At 39.0% G+C, this 22438-nt stretch overlaps 2 protein-coding genes across 3 annotated transcripts; both read left to right on the top strand.

Moving 5' to 3' along the window:
* The first annotated feature begins 8456 nt into the window (after positions 1-8456).
* Positions 8457-19592, top strand: LOC134536104 (ATP synthase subunit C lysine N-methyltransferase). Of its 2 annotated transcripts, none has more exons than XM_063375659.1 (4): positions 8457-9334; positions 12828-13000; positions 16528-16743; positions 17724-19592. In XM_063375659.1, the coding sequence occupies exons 1-4, from the start codon at positions 9208-9210 to the stop codon at positions 17874-17876; spliced, it is 669 nt and encodes a 222-aa protein (XP_063231729.1). In that variant the 5' UTR covers positions 8457-9207; the 3' UTR covers positions 17877-19592. The 2 variants fall into 2 exon arrangements, with proteins under 2 accessions (XP_063231729.1, XP_063231730.1); XM_063375660.1 differs by having other exon boundaries at positions 8465-9334; positions 16555-16743.
* On the top strand, positions 17910-19592 carry LOC134536103 (integrator complex subunit 12-like). The gene has a single exon (XM_063375657.1). It carries the CDS (start codon positions 17910-17912, stop codon positions 18612-18614), a length of 705 nt encoding a protein of 234 aa, XP_063231727.1. The 3' UTR covers positions 18615-19592.
* Positions 19593-22438: the final 2846 nt, after the last annotated feature.

Genomic DNA, 22438 nt, shown 5'->3' with positions numbered 1-22438 from the left:
TGGTCGGCGTCAAACATTTGACGCCAACCGCCGGTGCTCCCTCTGGTTCGCACAGGCCATTATGTCACAACAGCACTTACTCTTAAGTTCATCGAACACGCCCGAGCATGATGTCCGCCGAGTGTGTAAAAGTGCGCCGCGACGAACACCAAGGCGACGACAGCGCCCGGCCGGGTATGGCAATGTGCCAAATTAAATATGTAATTATTCTGTTAAAACAAAAACAACCAAATTAATAACAATTAAAAGATAATTAATTCAAGGGAAATTATGTCCAATTGTTCAATAATCATATATTGTGAAATATGTTATTTAAGTCCAAAACTGGTCGGAGCTGTTTTCACACGCTTCACGTGTCTGGGCACGAGGCCACAGGGCAGTCTCGCGCCAGTTGCCGTCGGGGACTCGCAGGGGTCGGTCGCTCCGCGAATGCAGAGCCTTCAGATTTCGCGCCTCATCCCAGTCTCAGCAATAGTGTAAGTTCTACAAATCCTTTAATCAGCTCTGCGCTGACCCCACCCAGTCGCAAGTCTTTTCGTGCGACTCGTTAATTAATCGCCATATCCCAATAGCGAGTTTTGCATTTAATACGTAATTTCATGTCCAGAGTTTAAGGACAGCATAAATGAGTTACGCAGTTTTCTGGCTTCGAAGCCAAGTAATCGTTATCGTCGAAGACCCTTAGCAACATGTGTCGAGTTCTTACTCGTTAATTTACGTATCTAATTTTCATCTTATTTAAATGTGTAACTTTCAACGTGTAATCTAACCACGTAATAACTGTTTAATAAGTGACTGTAACTTGTATGTTTTTATCTAACAGGGTCTATGTACTTTTCGGGACTTTAATGTTTGCAACAGGTTAGATTGCAATTAACTTTAGAACATTCATTTGTATGTGCTGTTTTACATAATAACGCCAATCTCTGCATAAGCTGTTGCAGCATAGCAACTCCGCGACTATCCGCCGCATCTTTCACGTTGATAACGACCACAGCATAAGTTCACACATACTGTTTTGCCGTCCATCCTGGTCGCGCGCATCTTCTACGCACAGAGACTCGCGTGCCCCGACGGTCAGACAACAGACGCGGCCAGTACTTGGACCAGTTTGTGTAACGGTTCTTAATAAAGTGCAGTGTCGTGTCAATCAGTTTACCATTTATTTTGACGCTGTCCTCGCTGCCTGTCCTGAAATTATATTAATTAAAATGTTAGAAAGGAAATTTGGTCTCAAGGGCGGGGTTCCTGGCCTCGTGGCTGCAGGCAGGGACGCGTCGACAAAGGGCCCCCCGAGCTGTTAAGGCCTCCCAGGACGCCGTATTAGTAAAATACACACATGACTTTGATTATTTTATTATGGCAGCACACGTTACAGAACTTCTAGTCGCACACGGCACTGTCACGCGACTGGCCCTATCGTCGTCAACCTTCACTCCGCCCACACGGCCCTCGAATGGTGGCACTGATTAACGTCTCATGGTGCTCTGAAGACTACTCCAACGAGGGGTGCAGGCTAACCTGAGTTACGGTGACGGCGGCTCGTGACGCGGCAAGTCTGGAGCCTGGCATGTGATGGTCCGTAATACACTTACTACGTGAAGCTGCTACTGTCTGTGCGAGTTTAAAATTAATTCTGATTTATACATAGACGTAATGATGACGACACACACTAATCTTAACACGGCAATTAACACTAAATAATTATGAGCACATCCCGGGCTCATAACGGATTCGGTTCCTGGACTTCTGATGGTCACGTGACGCGAGACTGGTTCTCGCAGTGGCGTGTGCCACGTTTAAACTGGGAACAGGCGCGACGGGACCCAGCGTGGTCTCTCGTTCACGTCCGTTGCACGTCCCAGGGATTGAGGCGTTCGTAAATTGGGTTACGCGTTTGGCGCAATGCAGCCCTGCGCGGGCAAAGTCCTAACTCCCCGTGGGGAGAACTTAAAGCGTGAGACGCAGGCACCTAGGCGGGCTGCCTTGAAACACAATAATTACGTAGTACGTTACAAGACCCGTAGTCGGATCGCACACTTTACCTAAGGACCGCACGACATTTCGTACGGTTGATTAGGGCCGACTGGGGAGCTGTAGAAAGATGATTCGAAGATAATTACCTATTGATGCTATACGTGGATATTGGCGCAAAAGTTGGATGCTCCCCGTGCACGGGGCTGCCGGCCCTGGTGAGTGCTGGATTGCTGCTGACGACTCTCCCTGGCAACCGGGCCAGGGAGGGGAGGAAAACCCGCGGGAAAACGACAGAGCGTGGGAAGGCGATGCCGGCCAGTTTTGAGAGCGGAAATATTTGACACAACCATTAATTAATTCAAAACAATTTTTATACTTACTAAAAGTTTTAGTTTCTGTTTGATAATTGATTTACATGTGCACTAGATACCTGATGCGCATTGCCACACCCAGCCGGGCGCTTTGAGCATTTAGCTGGCCGTGACTGACGTCATGCCGTTCGAGGCGCTGCACTAAGCTACACGCGCGGGCGTGTTCGGCGCACTGACACTTGCACTGGCTCAGGTGTTGAGGACGCATAGCGGCCTGTGCTCTCAGAGGGAGCACCGACGGCGGCGTCAATTTATAAGGCGTCCTGGGTGGCCTGAACAGCCCGGGTAGATTCCATACCGCGACACGCTCCTGCCTGCAGCCACGAGGCCGAACCCCCGTTATCCCTGAGATCACTTTTCAAATTAACAATTACGTAAAAAACTTAGACAGTCAGGGGGAGTGGCATCACATTAATCAACTTTTGCCAACAACATAATTTGGGTCTTTTGCGATTTATTACAGAAGGCCTGTTTTATTTAAGGAATTGCCATGAATTTAGTTTTTAAGATAAACAGCTGTCACCTAGCCTCTGTAGAAGGCCCGGGAAGTACCTGACGGGCGCTACGGGCATCGCGGTGCTACTGTTGTCCGGGGGGCGCCAGGCTAGTGGGACACTAGGCCGTTGGTGATGGGTCATGGGTACTCTGCCCCCACGTGCCCCACCCCGTGCTTTAAATCTATCCTGAACTTCCCTACTTGGTTGTGAGGCCGCTCGGCCATGTGGAGGACGGATTGGTGTAGAATAATCGTAAGCGACACAGTTTATGTTAAATTGGCGTTTAATCCACGGACTTCTCCGGTGGTACACATGGGTACGCTGTACTCCCTATACATAAACTACGCGGTGGCAGAACCGCTACAAAAACCATGTGAATGCGCTATGTGGCGTCTGAGCCGTTGTACAGTTGCATCACACGCTCATTATAGAACAAAACATGACACTAACATAACACTGTGAATTTGCCGTGGCAGTCTCGTGGGGGCGCGGTTACTAGTGCTCTGGAGACGGCCAGCACCGAAACGTAGGCATGTTCGCGGTGGTCTTAGCGAAAGCGAGTTGGCTGGAGTCGGCCAGTGCCGTAAATTGCGTGGTCTGCGACGTGGTGAATAATCACTAAGGAAACGGTCGAGATAAGCCCAGGTCCGCGAAATACACACCGAGTCGACATGAGTAGAAATGAAGTAAAAGAGTTTGGATATTAAATCAAGTACAGAGTGAATGATCGTTGGAACAAAATTGAAGGTTACTCACAGACACAAGTCTTGACCCAGCACAGAGTGGTTGGAGACTGCCGAACATGGCCACCTCGCAAGGGAGGGAAACTTTCACCTCCTTTGTGAGTCATCGCCAAAAACTTACATTAACTTAATTTGCTCTATTATAAGCTAAAAACACGTTCCAGGTGCCCAATTAAAAGGTAGCACCTGGTAATTGGGTGCTTAAGGCTTAACAACTGTTTTAGGGTATTTAATTATTTGAATTGTGGCATCAAGTTGGCGACTGTAAATTTATGAACATATTGTCTTCCTCTGAACTGTATTAGTGGGATTTCTCCTAATCTGACTTGATCATTGTCATGGACACTTTAATTAAGGCCAGTGGCCGCGGTGACTGTTAATGATATTAGTTGTCTGCCCGTGCGTGCGGTGCTCGCACGGAGTAGCTACGACGCACTTGTTTAATGAATGTGAATTAATAATTGTGTCCTAGTGTCTTGTTCCTTAATTGTTTTATGGGGTCGAGCCCCCGGGGTTTCGTGCCCTTAAGTTTATTTGAGTCTATTGGGGTGACGCCTGAGGCGTTCCCCTGACTCATTCCCACTGGACTAGGGGTGCGCTCCGAAAACGGGATCTGGTACTAGCTGTGCTGAGCACGGGCTTAGAGGCCATGGTCGGGACGACGTTAAAACATATTTTGTTTTACATTTTTTTTTGAGATAATTTTATTGGTGCGCGAGTGATGCATACTGTCTCTCATACACCAGATACAAATGAGTAATGTCAATCTAGCACAGGCCGTAATCCATGGCGGACGTAATTTTCCATGGGGAAACATTAACTTTGGCATAACGATTATTCGTTCTGGTAATTAAGAGTCATTCTTCTCAACCATTTTTGGAACTTTTGCCGCCATGCGTTTCTCGGGAAAATTTGTGGTTTTGGTTCTATCATCCCTACCACTTCAATTTAACTCTGCCACACTAAAGTGCAACAGAGTCTCCTTTATAATAGTACTGGCTGACTCCAGGACCCATAAGTTTTATTTAATACTCCCATCCTTATGTCTGCCGGAATCAGTGATGTCTTTATTTTTTTCCCAATCATGTCGAATAATTGTGGTGACAAATCGTGACCAACCATTTGTTTATTTAACGAATGCAGGGTAATGGCCGACTCCAGCCAAACAACAATTCACAAAGATGCTGCTGTGTATAAGCATAGTTAGCAATTAAGTGGTGTGCAGCTACTATATCATATGTGACATCTTTATATAGCGTGTTCTTGTAAAAATAACATGTCATAAATCATTGTGTGATTCTTCAGAGTTCTCCCATGCTAATAAAATCTAGAAGTATTTCTTCACCTCTGATTAGGAAGTTTAGTAGTTAAATTCTTTAGTAACTTCAGCCGCAGATATAGTGGACCAAGCTGGGGCTGACAACCAACGACGACAAATCAGTGGTTAGCCTGGTGCCCCTCCCGCCTCCCGACATTAGCACACCCTAAGCGGGCCAGAATCCACTCTAGGAAAGCGCCGAGATGCAACACAGAATCTGCAGGTGATGGCACGGTAAACAATGATATGGCTGGTACAAAAGATAAACCCTGTGAAGTCTTTTGAGTTTAGTACCTATCTAATTCCATTTTAGAAATAGTAAAACTCCAATAACAATAGCAATCGACATTAAATTATGGTCTTTGAAAATCACTCAATGTATGATCTCTGAAATAACAATATAATTTAAACATTTAACAATTATGATATTAAAACATTGAATCCAATAAAGAATCTTTTGGTACCTAACTGTGCTCTTAATGAAATAAAATGGAATTGTTAAATATAAATCTAATAATAAAAATTTAATTAAAATTAAAATCAAATCAAATAGTAAGCCAACAAAGTTTATTTATCTGGGAACTTGCCGTCGCCCGGGTTCTCGTGTTCGAGACTCGGCGGTGTTCCTAGCGGGAAGGTTTTTTTGTTGCGTGAAACGTGTCCGGGAGGGCGCCAGGCTAACGCGGTGGTTAGCCACGAGGTGGGTCGTGAGGTCCATAGGCCTCTGCGTGACCCACTAGGAACGGCGGCGGTGTCGTCATAGGCATGCGCAGGACTTCAGTAGTGGTGGTGCCAGATTACACAAACAGCCCTATCATTCACTGACCCCCAAGCCTAAAGCGGGGGGGTCTGGGGGTCCTCCCCCGGAAAAAAATTTGGATTTGAAAGAGGGAAAAATGGTGCTATTTAAGGTGTGTATTATTTCTGCTTGTAAAAAAAAAACAACAAAATATAACGTTAACCGTAATGGTGGTGCCAAGGCACCTGTGGCACCTACCGTGCGCACGCCTATGGGTGTCGTGATGTTAGGGGTTCATAATGCTTGCTGTACCACTGGCCCTACACAGCACTGGACGCTGATCCCTAACTGGATTGGGGAGGTTTGCAAATAACGTACACGGTTTTGCACTATCGTTTACACGTCGCGCACAGAGTGTGCGGAGTGGACGTTAAATAACGTAGTAGTTACACTTGCAATTACATTCACACGATTTCCCTACATAAAGTACACTGTCATTATACACTGGGCGCTCTGACGCGCCGTCACTAAAGTTACGTCCTCACGCCAGTCGAGGTTGAGGGAGAGAGTTTGATTGGAGTCGCCGTATATTGCACTGCCCCGCATAATGTGTTGTGCGGGGAGTGTGATATTTACGTGGCTGAAAATATGCACCTACACCAGAAAAAGGACCGGGCGCACACGGGGAGTGATTAAAAAAGGTTTTGAAGTTGGACTATATAGTTACCAGAAGGAAGTTCAGTGAAGACAAAGAAATGATGGCTCCCCGTGGGACGTGCATCCGTCCCGGTCCGCGAGTCGCGCTGTACTGGCGTCTGGCCGCCTTGAGGGGAGGGGTGAGCATCCTGTCGCGCCAGTTTTTCTAAAGTTTCGTTATTCGTAAAAAATTATATTAATAACAAAATGTCAGTGACTCTAAATTCACACAATAAAACTTAATAATTAACTATATATATATATAATTATTAAGTTTTATTGTGTGAATTTAGAGCCACTGACATTTTGTTATTAATATAATTTATATATATATATATATATATATATATATATATATATATATATATATATATATATATATATATATATATATATATATGTGTGTGTGTGTGTGTGTGTGTGTGTGTGTGTGTGTGTTCTAGAAATGACATGTAACAAGTTTGTATAAAATAAGTTTAAATTTTCAGAGTCACACTGGAGACTGTTCGTCGCTTGATGACTGCTCCAGTGGCGAATGATAAATGCTAATTTGGGGCGGTTTTAATTAAATCACATATTACACTATTGAATTCAGGCTGAAGGCCGCAAGGGGAGCACTCACAGCTGTTTTATTAAAAAACTACACGTGAGTGACCCGGGCACTCCTACGTCGCACTTGTGTTGCACGGTGTTGTTAATTCAAAGTGACATATTCTTGAAAGTGTATTGAATTCACCGTGTACGTGACTCGGTTTGTCTTGCCGATTAAGTTAAGGGCGTTGATAATACCTAAGTTCCGCGGCGCTCGTCTGACTCGGGTGGGCCATGGCTATGGGCGCGTTCCGTTAGCGGGGTCGGATACTGGCGGTTGCAGGTCGGGCTTTAGGGTGGCCTTCGGTCGGACGACGTCAAACTAAAGGCGGATTTATATTATTGTAGTATATCGTCGGTCTAATTAGCAAACCTCGTAACTCCCTGAAGACAAATTTTACAAGAGAAGCAAAAAACTGAATAACTTTTTTTTTGTACTAAATATGTGTTTAATTCATCACATAAAAGTTAAAACACCCTCTGACGTTTGTCAACAAACTCTGTGTCAGTTTTTAATTATTAAACATTTTTTTAATGGAGTTACGAGGTTTTACAATCATAAATTCAAACTAAATATGGAGATACGAGGTTTGATAAGATATAAATCTTCTTATTGGCGTAAACTTAATATTGATATAAGAACAATTTTGAGATGAATAGTTATAGCACCAAATTTATTCGTGTATTATAAAAAAGTATCTCTAACAATACAAGGGTTATTTCCGATATTGAACAGTAAGGACAGTATACAATACACAACAGCAATATTGTATAGTACATAAAATCAACATTGACTATGAATTCGTTTGAAAGAACATCAAGATAAAACTAGCTTTTAAATACTGATAACTGAGGCAATAAATATTACTCCAATAAATTGTAAAAAAAAAAATTACCCCTCAGAAAATCAATGCTTCAGTTTTGAAAAGGAAGGCTATCATAAAATAAGTGATAGTCTGACTCCATAGTTGTTTTCAGGGACTGCAAATGGTCGTATTTAGTTTTCTTTATCTTCAGCCTCTCAGTGTACAGTGCTGGCAAACGATTAAATGGCTTATCAGTAATGTTCTTTTTGAGAATAGGCAAGTTCTTCCACTCTTCTGTGAAACCCAACTTGTTGGAAATAACCCCATCTGGAGTGTACTTCAAGGCTCTGATGCCGGTAACACATGGATCCCCAGTTATTCTGCCTGGTCTGATAGAGCTATACACTTGAGCATGATCAAATTAAAAAAAAAAAAAAACTGTGAGTCAAATAATGAACTTCATATGGACGTGGATTTCTGTGTGCTTCCCTGCAAGTTGCAATGTAGTCAGCTGGAACATTAATCTTCTTGTTTTTCAGCTTTTTTTTCTTCTTCGAGTGCATGGAGTCTGCCTCCATTTGTGTGTGTCCGACCTCCAGAAACTTTTTCTTTATCGTTACACACTTTGTCACCGATATCTGTAAGAGTGCATTGGCGATAGTCACATTTCTGTTCTGATAGCAGCAACCATCACAATACAGTATCAATTTGTCGGCATCGTTCCTCAAAGGTAGTTGCGACAAGATGAAGTTGCAAATTATTGTAGCAAACTCATTTGAACCAAGGCCCATCTCAGTCTCGTTCCACAGATAACAGAAGCCATCTTTGGCTTTCAAATCGAAAACAGTAAAAGAAAACAATGAAAGTGCCAATATCGTAAAGAATGTATGATGTTCTACAAGGAATACTCATGAGATCCATGCCGAAATCATTATTGGCTCTTGACATTCTGAAATGAAGAATGGATAGCTAAATTGTATAAAATAGTTTAGACATTACCTCCAAAAACATTTGATATTATGGCCTGTATTACAAAAGTTTGAAAAGTATAATTTATTGCAATAAGTGTTTTGCACGCATAAATAACCGATGGACAATAGTTAAAGTGTGAGATAATAATAAAATGTACCTGCTCCATACGTTCAAACAATATCGAAACAATTAGAATAATATTTTAAAAAAATTAATAGACAGTCCAACAATAACACTGTATTTGTTTACTAACAAAATGGAGTTACGAGGTATGCTAATATGCAGAAAATCGACAGCTGGAGATAAGAGGTTTTCTGAAAATAGGATTGTAGCCCATAGGGATTGTTTATTGTTATGATCTTTGGAATGGTAATAGAACACTTAACTGAGTATATAATAGTGCCAAAAAACAATTTTTGACAAAAAGTGGAGTTACGAGGTTTGCTAATTAGACCGACGATATAAGTTTGTTTTTCAATTTTTTTTTTTTTTTTGATATGCAAGTGCCGACGATTGAAGATGAAAGTTTTATGATTGAAAGGGTACCAAATAATTTTGAAAATTTAAGTAAAACAGTTAATAAGCCTCCAAGTAAAACAGGGTTGTGGTTTGTTGCATTGACCGGTAAGTCTTGTTTATTTGTTGGTTAGGTTATTTCCGAGGGTATAGCTCGGCTACAATTATCCTTTTCATTCGTCAATCCGCAAATGACGTGGTATGCAGTTAATCATTTGGGCCGATAAATTCTAATAATCCGTTCGGCAAAACCTTTTCAAGCTTTTAACTTTAGACAGGCGAACCTAAGAAATAATAACCTCAAAATCGCCTGAAAGGCATTTTTATTTTAGAAGGTTTTTTTTTTAGTTTGTATATATTTAGCTGCTTCCTTATTGTGTTTTTAACTGGCAATGAACACGTTTTAAGTTTAATATTTGAAACAAAATTGTTTTAGACACAGAAGTAATTAATAATGCACGGTAACTTGAAGATATATTTAAATAAATATTTTAGAGTTTGTTGAATCACCTATACTTGCTTAGGGTACATAATTTTCAAACTGGTAAACCTTTACAACCGAATTTTTCTCAAAAAATTGAGCTTTACTAGTTGGTGGCAGTATCTGAGGGGGAAAATTATTGATGGAATGACGTATCATTGCGAGTCTAGCTTACAAAGTATTGACATTTCCAAATGTTCCCACTATATAGCTAATGAAACCTAATTAATTGTTCACATCAATTCACAGTATTTCAAATGAAGCCAAACCAACCAGCAATTCAAATGATTTTACAGTATTTGAAATGTCTGTAACCTAGTTTTGAATGGAACACTAGCTCTCAACTATTTAAAAGTATTATAATTTGGTTTTACAAAATCATAACTTACAGTATTCTAACTGGAATTCAACTACTTTTTACAAAATTTTATTTTCATTTTATTAAATGAGCACCTATCCTAGAAAATTACCAAAATGGAAAATTTGGGGTGTATTCCTTATTGCGTATCCATTTGTATTTTAAAATAAGAACAGCAATTTGTTGTGTTAGAGATGCAAAGCTGTAGAATTACCAGAATATTTTTGATTTTGAAAATATGTATTAAACTTTGAAGGAACATTGTTTTTAGGAGCAATCGTTCGGTGCACATGTCCAATTGTATTTTAACGTTAAATATTAAAATTAAGTGAGCAGTTAAATGTGTTTGTGATGTGAAAATGTACCATAAACAAGAATGTATTTGATTTTGAAAATATGAATTATAAAAATTTGATTTAAACTGAATCACAATAGGGAATAATTACCGAAATTGGAAACCATGGCTTTCAAATCAGTATAAGACTGCTGCAGATAGCTTGGTGTAGAAATTGCAATTGTATAGAAATAAAAAACACATTTGGGATAGCTCAATGATTTATTTTCTTTATTTCAATAAAAATTATTTTCAGTTTTTTTGTTCTCTACTTCTCTATTTTCTTTTAAGGGTTTGAGTACAACAATTTTAATAATTATCCTAGAGTGTGGTTAATATATCATACTGCACAATTTACTTTGATTTCATAGTCATTCAGAAGTAATGAATTTCCATAGTTCATTTTGAATTCAGAGTCTCACTATTGGGAGAAATTTAGTACCGGTAGTTTAATAATGCTGTTAACATTTTTAATTCGGAGAGAGCAACCCAAGAAGACCTTTCGCTGTAGTCAAATCGGGCAACTCTACAATCGCATAAGCCTGAAAATGCCAGCCATCCTGGAATTACATAAAATTACAGTAATGCAAACGAAAAGGACACATACCTAATGTAAGAAACAGGGACACAAGGAAAAATAACCAAAATCTAGTTTATTTTGGACAGTTGGGGGTGTTGTATGATGCTCAGCATGAACTTGAAACAAATTGAAACTATGTTGTTTACTTGTGGTGGAAAAAAGAAGGTCCAGAGGAGACCAAGATATGTGAATTGAAATGGAAAATGAGTATGATCTGAGAGTAAATCAATGGGAGCAGCTTTTTGAACCCTAAGAACTTACTTTTAAATATGTAGTTACATGTTTCATTTAAAATGCTGTCTATAATATAGCTGGCCTCTGAAATATTTTTTTTTTTGTTCATAAATTCAAAAGTAAGATTTGGTTTAAAAGAAAAATAATTTTTGGTGATAATTATAGTCATATGTGATTTATGTGTGCATACAAAACCACTGAGCCTATGGCAGTGTTTAACTAGTCATTTGATGGAGGAATACTGGAACTAAATTTTAAGCAAGGCTTTTAAAAAATTTTTTGTTTAAAGTTGAACCAACTGTAGTAGTATTAAGATTTCAATTTGTAGGGTTGGGTTATCTGTAGTACCTATTTTACTATAAAACACAAGTTTTATTTAATAGATTCTAATATCTTGCATTACAAACTTTAATAAATTATTATTTTTCATCTATCACATCTGGCAGGCTGCCAACCTTGCCATAAACATACATTATTTCTTGCTACTTATGTGTTTTAAACTAAATGACTGTAGTTTTGTGTTATTTTAGTGTTGCATCTTTGCGGTTTTGTGTTTCTCGCATAGTTTAAAATGAGGCAATAGAGTTGTGAGGTTGATACCTGCAAGGTTTCTCTGTAGGAAAAAATGGGTATGGTGGTAGTTGTATTGAATACAGTGCAGTAAAAATAAATACAAAATTATACTGTATTTCAATTTAGTCAATATACAGACCACCAAATGGTGCCATAAAACTCTTTTTGAAGCAGTTAGAACAAAGTTTGCTTTGTGGAGATTTAAATATTGACTTTTTAACAAACTCAAAAAATAAAAACAAATTATTTGATTTAATTTAATGGGAACATTAATATAAAAAATTGTATAAATGGCCCAACTAGGATAACAGAAAAACTGTATCACAAGATTGACAAATCTAGAGACATGTAAAACAAAAAATATATAAATCTAGGATTGACTGATCACATGTTACAAACTATTTAGAAACTTCAACGTATCCATGAGAACCTGCAGTGGCTCCCAGGTCCAGTTGCCTTCCGTTCCCCGTCTCGCGATGCACAACAAGAAGTCTCTGACTTTCGTGCACGGAACAGATCATGGGTCACGGACATACATATGTATATTATGTAGCAGCGTCTGCATTCGATAAACAACTCGCACCAGTGCCACTTCTCTCATTTAAATTCAATAGTTGGCCTGACCAATCGCCAATGTCGAATTTCTTTTCCCGCCACCCACCCAGACACGTCAGTCGATGTGTGTGTGCATGGGGTCAAACAATGTGTGTAAAAAAAAAAAAAAAAAAAAAAGCAATACAGGCTGCCTGATGGCTTTTAGCAATATTTTAGGATGATAATTCTGTATCACGTGTCCGCAAGTTTAACCTTTGATTCTGTTGGCATGATCATGCACATATTGATCCTGTGGTACATGGTGCTTACTGTTTTAATTCGTTACGTCCTATGATCCTGGCCAAACAAAAACTTGAATATCACGCATCATGTACCACGGGATCAATGTATACGGGATCTTGCCATCAGGATGAAGGGGATTAAACTTGGATACGTGATATGTAACTTCTACTAACTAGGGCGTTGTCGTTCCTGTTCTGTTCCCAGGAGGCGCAGCTGTCGGGCTGAGCGTCGTGAGTTTCCCGTTCGTGTTGCCGGCACTGCGCCGCGTGTGCCTGCCGTACGTGCCCGCCACAGCGGCCCAGGTGCGGAATGTGTTGTCTGGGCTGTCCGGCCGGTCGGGAAGGCTGGTAGATCTGGGCAGTGGGGACGGCAGGATCGTAAGTCGTGGCCGTATTTAAATAGCTAATAGATTATTTAAAAAATTGGAACTCTTTTGCATTGAAAGTCTAAACCCACACTACTGGAAGTAAATGTGGTTAATTTGTTTTTTCTGATATAAACCTTTCAGTGATCCTATAGAGGTGAATTCTGTGACACTGAGGAGTGATACAGACTCTCATTTAGAATATTTTTAATACATAGGATTTATTACTGGAAAATATTTACTATAAATTCATACAGATTTATGTAGATATATCTATTCTACATGTACACAATATTACAGCAGAAAAACAATCTCAAATGTTTATTAACAATTTAACAATTAATTTTAACTCTACGTGTTTATTAAGTCACTTATCAAATATGGTACGTAGACTTTTTTATTTATTTTATTTATTTATTTATAAGCCTCCATTTCTCCAGGCAGCCTGAAGGGGAGTTGTCAATACAAAACACATAGGACACTCACATACAGAACTCAAATTCAGTACAGCGGATATTTTGTCATGGTGCTACCAGCAAATCATATACAGTAGCAATTAATATACAGTTTTGATACATTAAATTATATAACATATATTAAAAAATAAAAACAAAAGTGGGACTTATATACATATGTAGATAGATACAAGACAAGACAGATACAAGTCATAAATAGTCAATGTTTACAGAGCATTTAATATACAAAACAGATACAATAACTATATTTGCAGAGCATTTAATATAATCACTTTGCAAAAAATATGAATCACCCATCTAAAAACTCTTTAACAGAGTAGAACGCTTCTTTAGTTAAATACTCTTTTAATTCCTTTTTAAATTTCTTATCATTTCTAGTATTTATCATCTGTCTTGGAAGTTTGTTAATTTATTTTATGCCACAATAGTACGGGCCTTGTGCAAATTTATTGGTTCTATGCCCTACTATCTGTAACTTATTTTGACCCCTGGTATTATATTCATGTATATCACTATTTTGTTTAAAATTTATATGTTGAGTTACAAACAATATGGTATGATATATGTACAAGGAGGGGAGTGTAAGAAAGTTTAGCTCCTTGAAGAGAGGTTTGCAATGGTACTTTTTATTTTTACCTTTTATTATTCTTAGTATTTTTTTTTGAAGGCGAAATAATTTAATTGCTTTACTTGAGTTTCCCCAAAAAATAATACCATACTCAAGGATAGATTGAACGTTTGAGAAATATAGAGCTCGGACAGCTTGAGTCGAACAAATATTTTTAATGGTTTGCATAGCATAACACATAGTGCTTAATTTTTTAGAAATAGTGTTTATGTGCACATTCCAGGATAGATTTTTATCAATTACTAAACCAAGAAATTTTATTTCATTTTTAATTTCCAATTTTCTGTTTCCAATAGGCTTAATTTCGTCTTCCAGAATTAAATGTTTTGACCGTAAAAATTTCATTATAGTGGATTTAGAAATGTTGAGGACAAGTTTATTTTTTTGGAACCATTTATTGAGTTCACTTATCACTGTATTTGTTATGTTTATAAAATCTGTTTTTTCAGTTCCTGATATTATTACACTTGTATCATCAGCAAACATAGTTGTTTCACCTTTAATTAATCTTACTGTTTGTGGAAGGTTTTTGATAAATTGTATAAATAATATTGGCCCCAATATCGAGCCTTGAGGTACACCAATGGTTACTGGATTTTTTTGCGAAATGTATTCTATTAATCTTCCATTGTTATTTCTATGAGTAAGTGCTGTAACTTGATAACGGTTATGTAAATATGATTGAAATATTTTAAGTGGTACTCCTCTTACCCCATATGATTCTAATTTTGTAATTAACAACTTATGATCTACACAATCAAAAGCCTTAGAGAGATCAGCAGAAATACCTAAGACATGGTTTTGTTTATCGAAAGAGTCAACTACTTTGTTTATAAAGTGATATATTGCTTGTTCTGTTGATTTCCCTTTTAAAAAGCCAAACTGATTTGGTGATATTATTTTATATTTTTCTAAAAATGCTATTAACTGGTGGGCAATGATTTTTTCAAGAATTTTTGAGAAAGAAGAAAGTACTGCAATAGGCCTATAATTGGTCATACTAGTAGCTTCTCCCTTTTTGTGGATCGGGATTATTTTAGCCCACTTTAGCCTATCAGGAAACACTCCGTTTAGTAAACAATGATTAAAAATATATGTTAGTGGATACTTAATGGCATGACAGCATTTTTTTATTATGGTCATAGGTATTTCATCTAAGCCAGCTGAATTCTTTGCTTTTAGAATGTTTACTATTTTAAGTATATCATTTTCAGTAATTGGATTGAAAATTATAGATTCTTGGTTTATGTTTATTGAACCTTTGTCTTTTTGAGGGATGGTAATATCAGCTATTTGTGGGTCAGCTTGCCTTACTAGTTCATGAGGTACTGTTGTAAAAAATTTATTAAACTCATTGACAATTATCTGGGATGTTTTGTTCTTTGCAAGTGCTGGGTTATGTACTGAAAATACTTGACTATCAGGCCTTAACTCCAGCGATTGCAAAACACTTAGTTGTAGAGCAAATATGTGTGTAGGATGGTGTTTGGCAGCAAATACTGTTTAACAGGAATGTGAGAATATGCATTTTAACACAAATACAAGCTAAAACTAGTCAGTGACTGCAGAGCTCTGTTGAAGAAAGACGGACGCCAATCATTCCGAGTGCTCCTAAATCGCACCTAGTGCTCCAGACCAATCCTGGGGCAGAGCGCTTCTGACTACCGCTTATGTGGTTACTGTAAAAGCATTTTCGACCTTAGCTAAAAAATATTATAGGTGTTTAGCTTAAGTTTGCTTGGTTGCCTTAAGACAGTACGATCCGTGCTGATACCGGACCATAGGGCATTTCGGACAGTTGGATGCCAGACCATCGGAAGTATATTGTTCTTTAAATGCATAGTTCAAAACCATTTCCACTAGCCTCGGTACAAGCAGTTGGAAGCATTCTGTTTGCATGTTAAAGAACTAAGTGTTGTATTCAAAGGGCTTCTTGATATTATTTGTTAATGAAGCTGATGAAAAATATTTTGAATTATTTCTGCAGTGAATAATAAATTTTGGTGTTTATCTGATGTAACAAAATTCTTAAGTGAATAGGCATAGTTAAAATTTTATTATTAATATATTTTTAATTAGGTGCCTTTTTTCTGCAGTATTACTGAGACAGGACAGAAGTCATGTCAATCCCTAACATTTAAAAAAGGGATTTGTGGCTTTGAATTTTTTGACATAAGTAGGTAACGATTTTCTGTGTCGTATTTAAGGATTTTTAGTTTTAAAATCTCTTGCTACTTTATATAATAAATCACTGAAAATGCAAACGATATTAAAAACAAATTATTTTACCAAATGGTTTTCTTCATCTATTATTGGGGCTGACTGCAATAATTGATCATAGGTATTTATTTTGTTACTTGCACCTATTTTATGCAAATTTGAAACGTGTCAGTGCCTATGCGAGCCCCGTCAGCACCGTCTGTGACAAGAGGGGAGGGATCCGTGGGCGGGAACCCCCGGCAGGTGCTGGCAGCGGCGGAGGCAGGCTTCCGGGCGGACGGGGTGGAGCTGAACCCCTGGCTGGTGCTGTACTCGCGGCTCCAGGCGTGGCGACTGGGTCTCGGGCCCCGCGCCGCCTTCCTCCGCCGGGACCTGTGGCGGCTGCCGCTCGGCGCCTACCGCAACGTCGTCGTGTTCGGCGTGGAGGAAATGGTCAGTGCGCTCTCCCTTGGATGATTTCTTGCAGCGGGGAACATTGTACCCCATTGCTGGTTTGTGTGAATCGTGCAATTGGAAAGATTGATCGAAAGCAATATGCAAAATGGCATACGTCCAAAGTAATGTTTTAAATTAAATGTTCGGTTGTTAGGCCGTTATTTTAGAGATGGACTGGTTTGTATTTACTTCTGTCGGGTGTTTGTTATGTGTTCGAATTTGTTATTTGGATAAACGTATTTTATTGTTGTATTGTTTTAAATAAATCGGGGATTTTTTTTAATAAATACAAATATTAGTTGACAGAAATACAAATTCTTAAAATTACTTTGGACATACTTCAAAGAGAAAACTAAACTGCATACCAACTGATAAAACTATTTTACCTTGTTATTTAGCAAGCATATTTTTGATGTCTAGTTTTCTCCTCTGTATTGCCTTATATTAAAAAAAGTTTTCATGTTGTTAATGTACTTAATTGAATACAAAATATAATTTTTTTTTTAACTCATGCTTTGTTTTGCCTTGCCTTACAACTTCAGGGTAATTTTAACTTTTCAAAAATTAGTTAAAGAAAACAGTAAATAAAAGTGTATTTAAATAGTGATTTTTAATTCACAATAATTTTGGTAGGATATTATGATATATACAAAATAGGAATCAGTCTTCCCATCCCTGGTTTAATAATATAACTTCCAATGCCATTGTGTTAGTATTTCATCATGCCAGAATCAAAACACAAATTTTTTCTACTGACTCATAGCTGCACTGTGAATCAGTTGTGCTAGTTTAGGTGGTCCATGTTGCCGTTAATAATTATTTTAATTCCTCAGTATTTTGCATATCACAATGTCACACACTTATCTTTGACTCTTTTAGTATTTTAGTATCATTTAAAATGTGTGCGTGATAAAAAATTATCTGTGTTACAGTCCACAAAAGTTGGTTAAGAGTTGTGCTGTGGCTGTGTGTTTCAGATGCCAAGGTTGCAGTCCAAACTTCAGGCTGAGCTTTGCGACGATGCCCTCGTGATTGCTTGCAGGTTTCCCTTTCCCTGCTCTTGGAAGCCAACGTCCGTGATCGGTCAGGGAATCGACACAGTGTGGGTTTACGCTAAGAGGAGACCGTAGTCGGACCGCGTGGAGCGAAGGTAGTCGGAAGTGATGGCGACCATAGAGCTGGACCCGCACTTCGTGCGAGCCATACGGCTCATGAACTCGACGACGGTGAGGGACGCGGACGAGCAGATCAGGACGATGCTGGAGGAGGCCGTAAAGCAGAAGTACGGCACGGCCAAGACGATCGCCGTGATAGAGAAGGAGAGCATGGGGAAGAGGAAGGAGGAGGTGGTGGTGGTGGGGGAGTCTGGCCCGGAGAGCGGCCGGCCCTCCCCCGAGGTGGTGGACCTGGAAGACGACGAGTTCGGGCTGGGCATACTGGAGGACGACCTGACGTGCGTGGTGTGCCACGGCATGGGCGTGACGGCTCGCAACCAGCTGGTGGAGTGCGTGGAGTGCCACGCCCTGTACCACCAGGAGTGCCACAGCCCGCCCGTCACCGACATGAACGACGCGCGCTCCGTGTGGTACTGCGCCGGCTGCGCCAAGGCCGTGGGCAAGCCCCCCGCCAGGGCCTCGCCCAAGTTCCTGGAGCGCCAGGACGCCGCCCCCTTCAAGCCGCCGAGCGGGCGGTCCACGCCCAACGCCACGCCCGCCGCCCTCCCCAAGAGCCCCGCCGGTGCGGGGGGCAGCAAGCTGGCCAAGCCGGCGCCGCCCAAGGTCAACATAGTGAGCGTGGACAAGCGCCTGCAGGACATGAAGAAGAAGGCAGCGGCCAAGCTGCACGAGAAGCGCAAGCACCCCAAGTAGCTTCTTCAGTAGCTTCTTCGCGCGTTCCGTCGCCCTCAGAGTTGTCCTTCCTTCTTCATTCATTCTGTCATTGAGTCTTTGTTCAAGTCCATGAGTGTGCTTAGCAAAGTTAATTTGTATGGAAATTATTCATAAGCTCTCATTCAAATTAACAACATAAATTCATTAGTCATAAAGTTTGTTTGATATGAAGGAACAACAGGTTATAAAAAAAAAAAAACACTTGAAATATGAAGTTACAGTATTTATGTGCTTAATAATACATACATTTAATGTAGAAATTTTAAATCAGTTGACTTGAACTAAACTAGAATGTTTCAAATATTGCTGTTATATGAATATGTATGTATTGTTCGAAGAGACCTTCTGAGTAACGATCTGCAAAACATAATGTTCTGAACTATAATTAAAACTATGATTGTAGCAATTGGCTACATAAATTTTGTTCCAAAATAGGTACTGCTTGTCTGAGGTCTGTCACTTCAGGTTTTACTGCATGTACTGGTGGGCATTTGAACTTGAACGTAGGAATGTACCAGTTAGCCAGTCCATTTGATTGAAAAAGGCTGGTGTTAAAGTGGTGTGTGTAACAAATAGTTTACTTTTACTTCAATGTATTCACTTGGGATAACTCATGTGCGTACTTATTTACTTTTAGTTATTTTCATGTTACTTCACTTAATTTTGACAGACATTGTGACCAACAAAATATTTGGTTAGCATATTAATCTCTGCCTTTCGAAAAAATGTATCAGGTGATGAGTTACAGTATTCACAAGAATTTAAGACGCATCTTTATAGACACCTGTATTTTGTGGGAAATCAGACATTTTGTTAGACTGGCACTCTTGAGTCAAGTTTTGCCAATTTTGTTTTATTATTGGCTATGGTCTGTGATTTTACGTTTGACATGGCGTGTGAGAATGTGGTTGCTTACTACTGAACATCAATGATTCACAGTAAAAGTAAGGAAAAAGCTACAGTATTTTGCGATTTGGCTTCGCACAAAATGTTTTCGCTAAATGCAGGTGTGTCCACGCATCCTTCTTTTTATCCTTATGTTTCTCTGAAAGAACAAATGTTACATACAACTATAAGGTGCACTTCACTTTAAGTGACACATGATTTTTATATCAGCTGAACGGTAACTGTGGTTGGTTTGTTCTTTTAAGTAGTCAGTTAATCCCACAGCACTGCTCAGTAGGTTTTGTGCACAGGCTGTCTTACTGGTTGACCTGTCATCTGTTGGCTGCTGCAACAATGAATCAGGAGGGGTTTTTTCTTTGACAAGAAAATTACTTGGTGTCATTCACACATGGTGAGCCTGTTTGTCAGCGTTACACTAATGTGAGAATTGCATCACCCCTGTCTCTTGTGTCACATTCTGCATTACTAAGTAACCAGCTCTGTTTATACATACTAGTTCAAATTCCAACGAGTTTGCCTTCAAAGGAAACCTGTGCAAATACAAGTATAGTACGTACTGCATTTGGCATAAATTTAAGTCTTGTAGTTAATATGCCTATGAAGTTAAGCATTAAACAATGTGAAATGATTGAAAGAAGTCAGATGCAGTGGGAAAGAATAATGGTTCAGAGTTGTAACATGTGCGTGTACAGGCATGTGCAATACTGGTGCTCACTAATCTTGTTGGAAACGGTTAAATTTTTATAAGGGTGATACCAAGACTGCTCAGGGCCTTAGCTAGGATTTTGTGAAGGAGATGGTCCAGAACAGAACATTATATCACTTTATGAGTAATTTTTTCTTTATAATTAAATCTTAAAATATTTACACATGGAATTTGAAGTAATGAATTGGATTGAGAAAAGAAAACTGAACATACCATATTATGTTTTAAAAATAATTGGTTATTAAGTCAATTGTTAGATGATTTCATTAAAATTATTCGTGTATTAATGTTAAAAAAATATGTACATGAAACACGCATGCCAAGTTTCTGCAAAAGATATGCTTAATACGTGTGCAAACCATGATTAAATATAGAATACTTGAAAATACAATTTCTGCTGCTTGTCTGGCTATAATAAGGAGGAAATACATTATAGTAGCCCACTATGGATTACAAAAATCCTTCTAAAATAATTCTCTGTAACCGTATGTAGTTGAAACTTTTTATTTTGTCTTTGTTAGTTTTTCAATCCTGGAAGGGAGAGGTCCTTACCCCACGGTCCTCAACTCTGGCCACGTCCCTGGACTACATATGGCTAGCCTAATTGTAGGTGTTGCAAATTAACAAAAAAAAAAGTATAGGTTTATGAAACATGATTCAGACAGATCAGTTCAACAAAGCTGATGGTGATGGGTCCTGAACTTTTGGGGCAGCACCACATCCAGGAATGACTTCAGAAGTCTTATTATTCTATTTTCCAGTGCATGTTTTACCTTTAGAAGGATAAAAAGGGGGCATGTGCTCCTGTGTTCCCCCTCTCTGGATTCACCTCTGTCTTGGTGATGTGCTACATGTTTGGTCACAAAGAGACTGGGGTCAAGGCTAGAAGGTCACGTAGTGTATTAAGTGGTTTTATCTAAATAGGTTGACCTACTTGTACCGCATTATAATCTCTTACTTAAAGTTTTGAAGTCTTTTGATATATTTTTTTTAAGATAGTGATGTGGTTTTGAAGAGTTGTGTATAAAGTAATAGGGAGGGGACCCAACCAAATTATTTGCCCCTGGGGCTTTTATTTCCTCTCAACGACCCTGTGTGAAAACAATATTTGAAGTAGTGATGGGCAGAACGGTTCTTTTGACCGAATCGGTTCTTTTGGATCAGTTCTGTGAGATGATTCGTTCATCTCGGTCAATTCGTTCTTTTCTGTGTATGGGATCTGGCTCTTTTATCAGGTGTCGTAACTCGTTCATCCTTTAGAGTGTTATGTACGTGTTTTTGTATTTGAATTTGAACATTGCTTTCCGTAGCCAGTAAATCACAGTTGCGTATATGAAACAAGATTATTTATATTTTATTACTTTTTAAGTTACACATATTAATATATAGGCTATTTACACTCTAGTGACAGTAAAGTGTTTACATGTAGACCAACACATTTAGAGAAAAAAGACAAATTTAATACTACTACTGCGATTCAGTATGAAGAGAAACTAATGAAGTACATTAATTAACCAAAAAATGGTAAAATAAAGTATTTCGAATATCTTATCTCCGTCGGTTTTAATGAAAAGAGGAAGTTAAAGAGCACAGAATAAAAGTATTTTCGGAATTAAAAATTTTTTTTAACAAATATGAAAGTTAAAGAATTCGATATCTCCTAAAGTATTTGGAATTTCTTATCTCCGCAGGCTGTAATGAAAAGATGACGTAAAAGAGCATATAATGAAAGTTATTTCAGATTTTTAAAAAATTTTTTGATGATAAGCCGTACACTACATATTTACCCAAATTTGTGTATGTGAGTGAAAAAGCAATTTTAAACCACTACTTAACAGTTTACATTTTCAGGTATAGATACTTTTCATGTTACCCTATTTTATTTGATCAATTATCGTTTGCTCTTGTGAACATGCGCACACTGTGATTACTACTAATTCTTCAGACTCCTGACGTCATGAATCATTTCACGAACGAATCAGACCGGACACGTGGCCGGTTCTCTCATCTCGTTCTCTCGTTCTCTCCGCGTTTTTGTTCTTCCGAATCTTTCAAGGTACCGGCTCTCAAAGAGCCGGTTCTTTACATCGCGAACGAATGGCAAGATTTCGTTCTCTCAAAGATTCATTCTTTTTTTCCGGGGGGGGGGGGGGGGGGGGGGGGGGTGTCTGATTTTTAAGAAAAACTGCAT

Source organism: Bacillus rossius, chromosome 10, assembly GCF_032445375.1.
Source record: "Bacillus rossius redtenbacheri isolate Brsri chromosome 10, Brsri_v3, whole genome shotgun sequence".
Classification (NCBI taxonomy): domain Eukaryota; kingdom Metazoa; phylum Arthropoda; class Insecta; order Phasmatodea; family Bacillidae; genus Bacillus; species Bacillus rossius.
The sequence above is the reverse complement of the archived record's forward strand: the minus strand, read 5'-3'. Positions and strand labels throughout refer to the sequence as shown.

Excerpts from the sequence above, each read along its gene's own strand:
- LOC134536104 (XM_063375659.1), top strand. The coding sequence starts at position 9,208 with ATGCAAGTGCCGACGATTGAAGATGAAAGTTTTATGATTGAAAGGGTA. Across the intron at positions 13,001-16,527 it reads GCAGTGGGGACGGCAGGATC|GGATCCGTGGGCGGGAACCC; the intron begins GTAAGTCGTGGC and ends ACAAGAGGGGAG. Across the intron at positions 16,744-17,723 it reads TGTTCGGCGTGGAGGAAATG|ATGCCAAGGTTGCAGTCCAA; the intron begins GTCAGTGCGCTC and ends TGTGTGTTTCAG.
- LOC134536103 (XM_063375657.1), top strand. The coding sequence starts at position 17,910 with ATGGCGACCATAGAGCTGGACCCGCACTTCGTGCGAGCCATACGGCTC.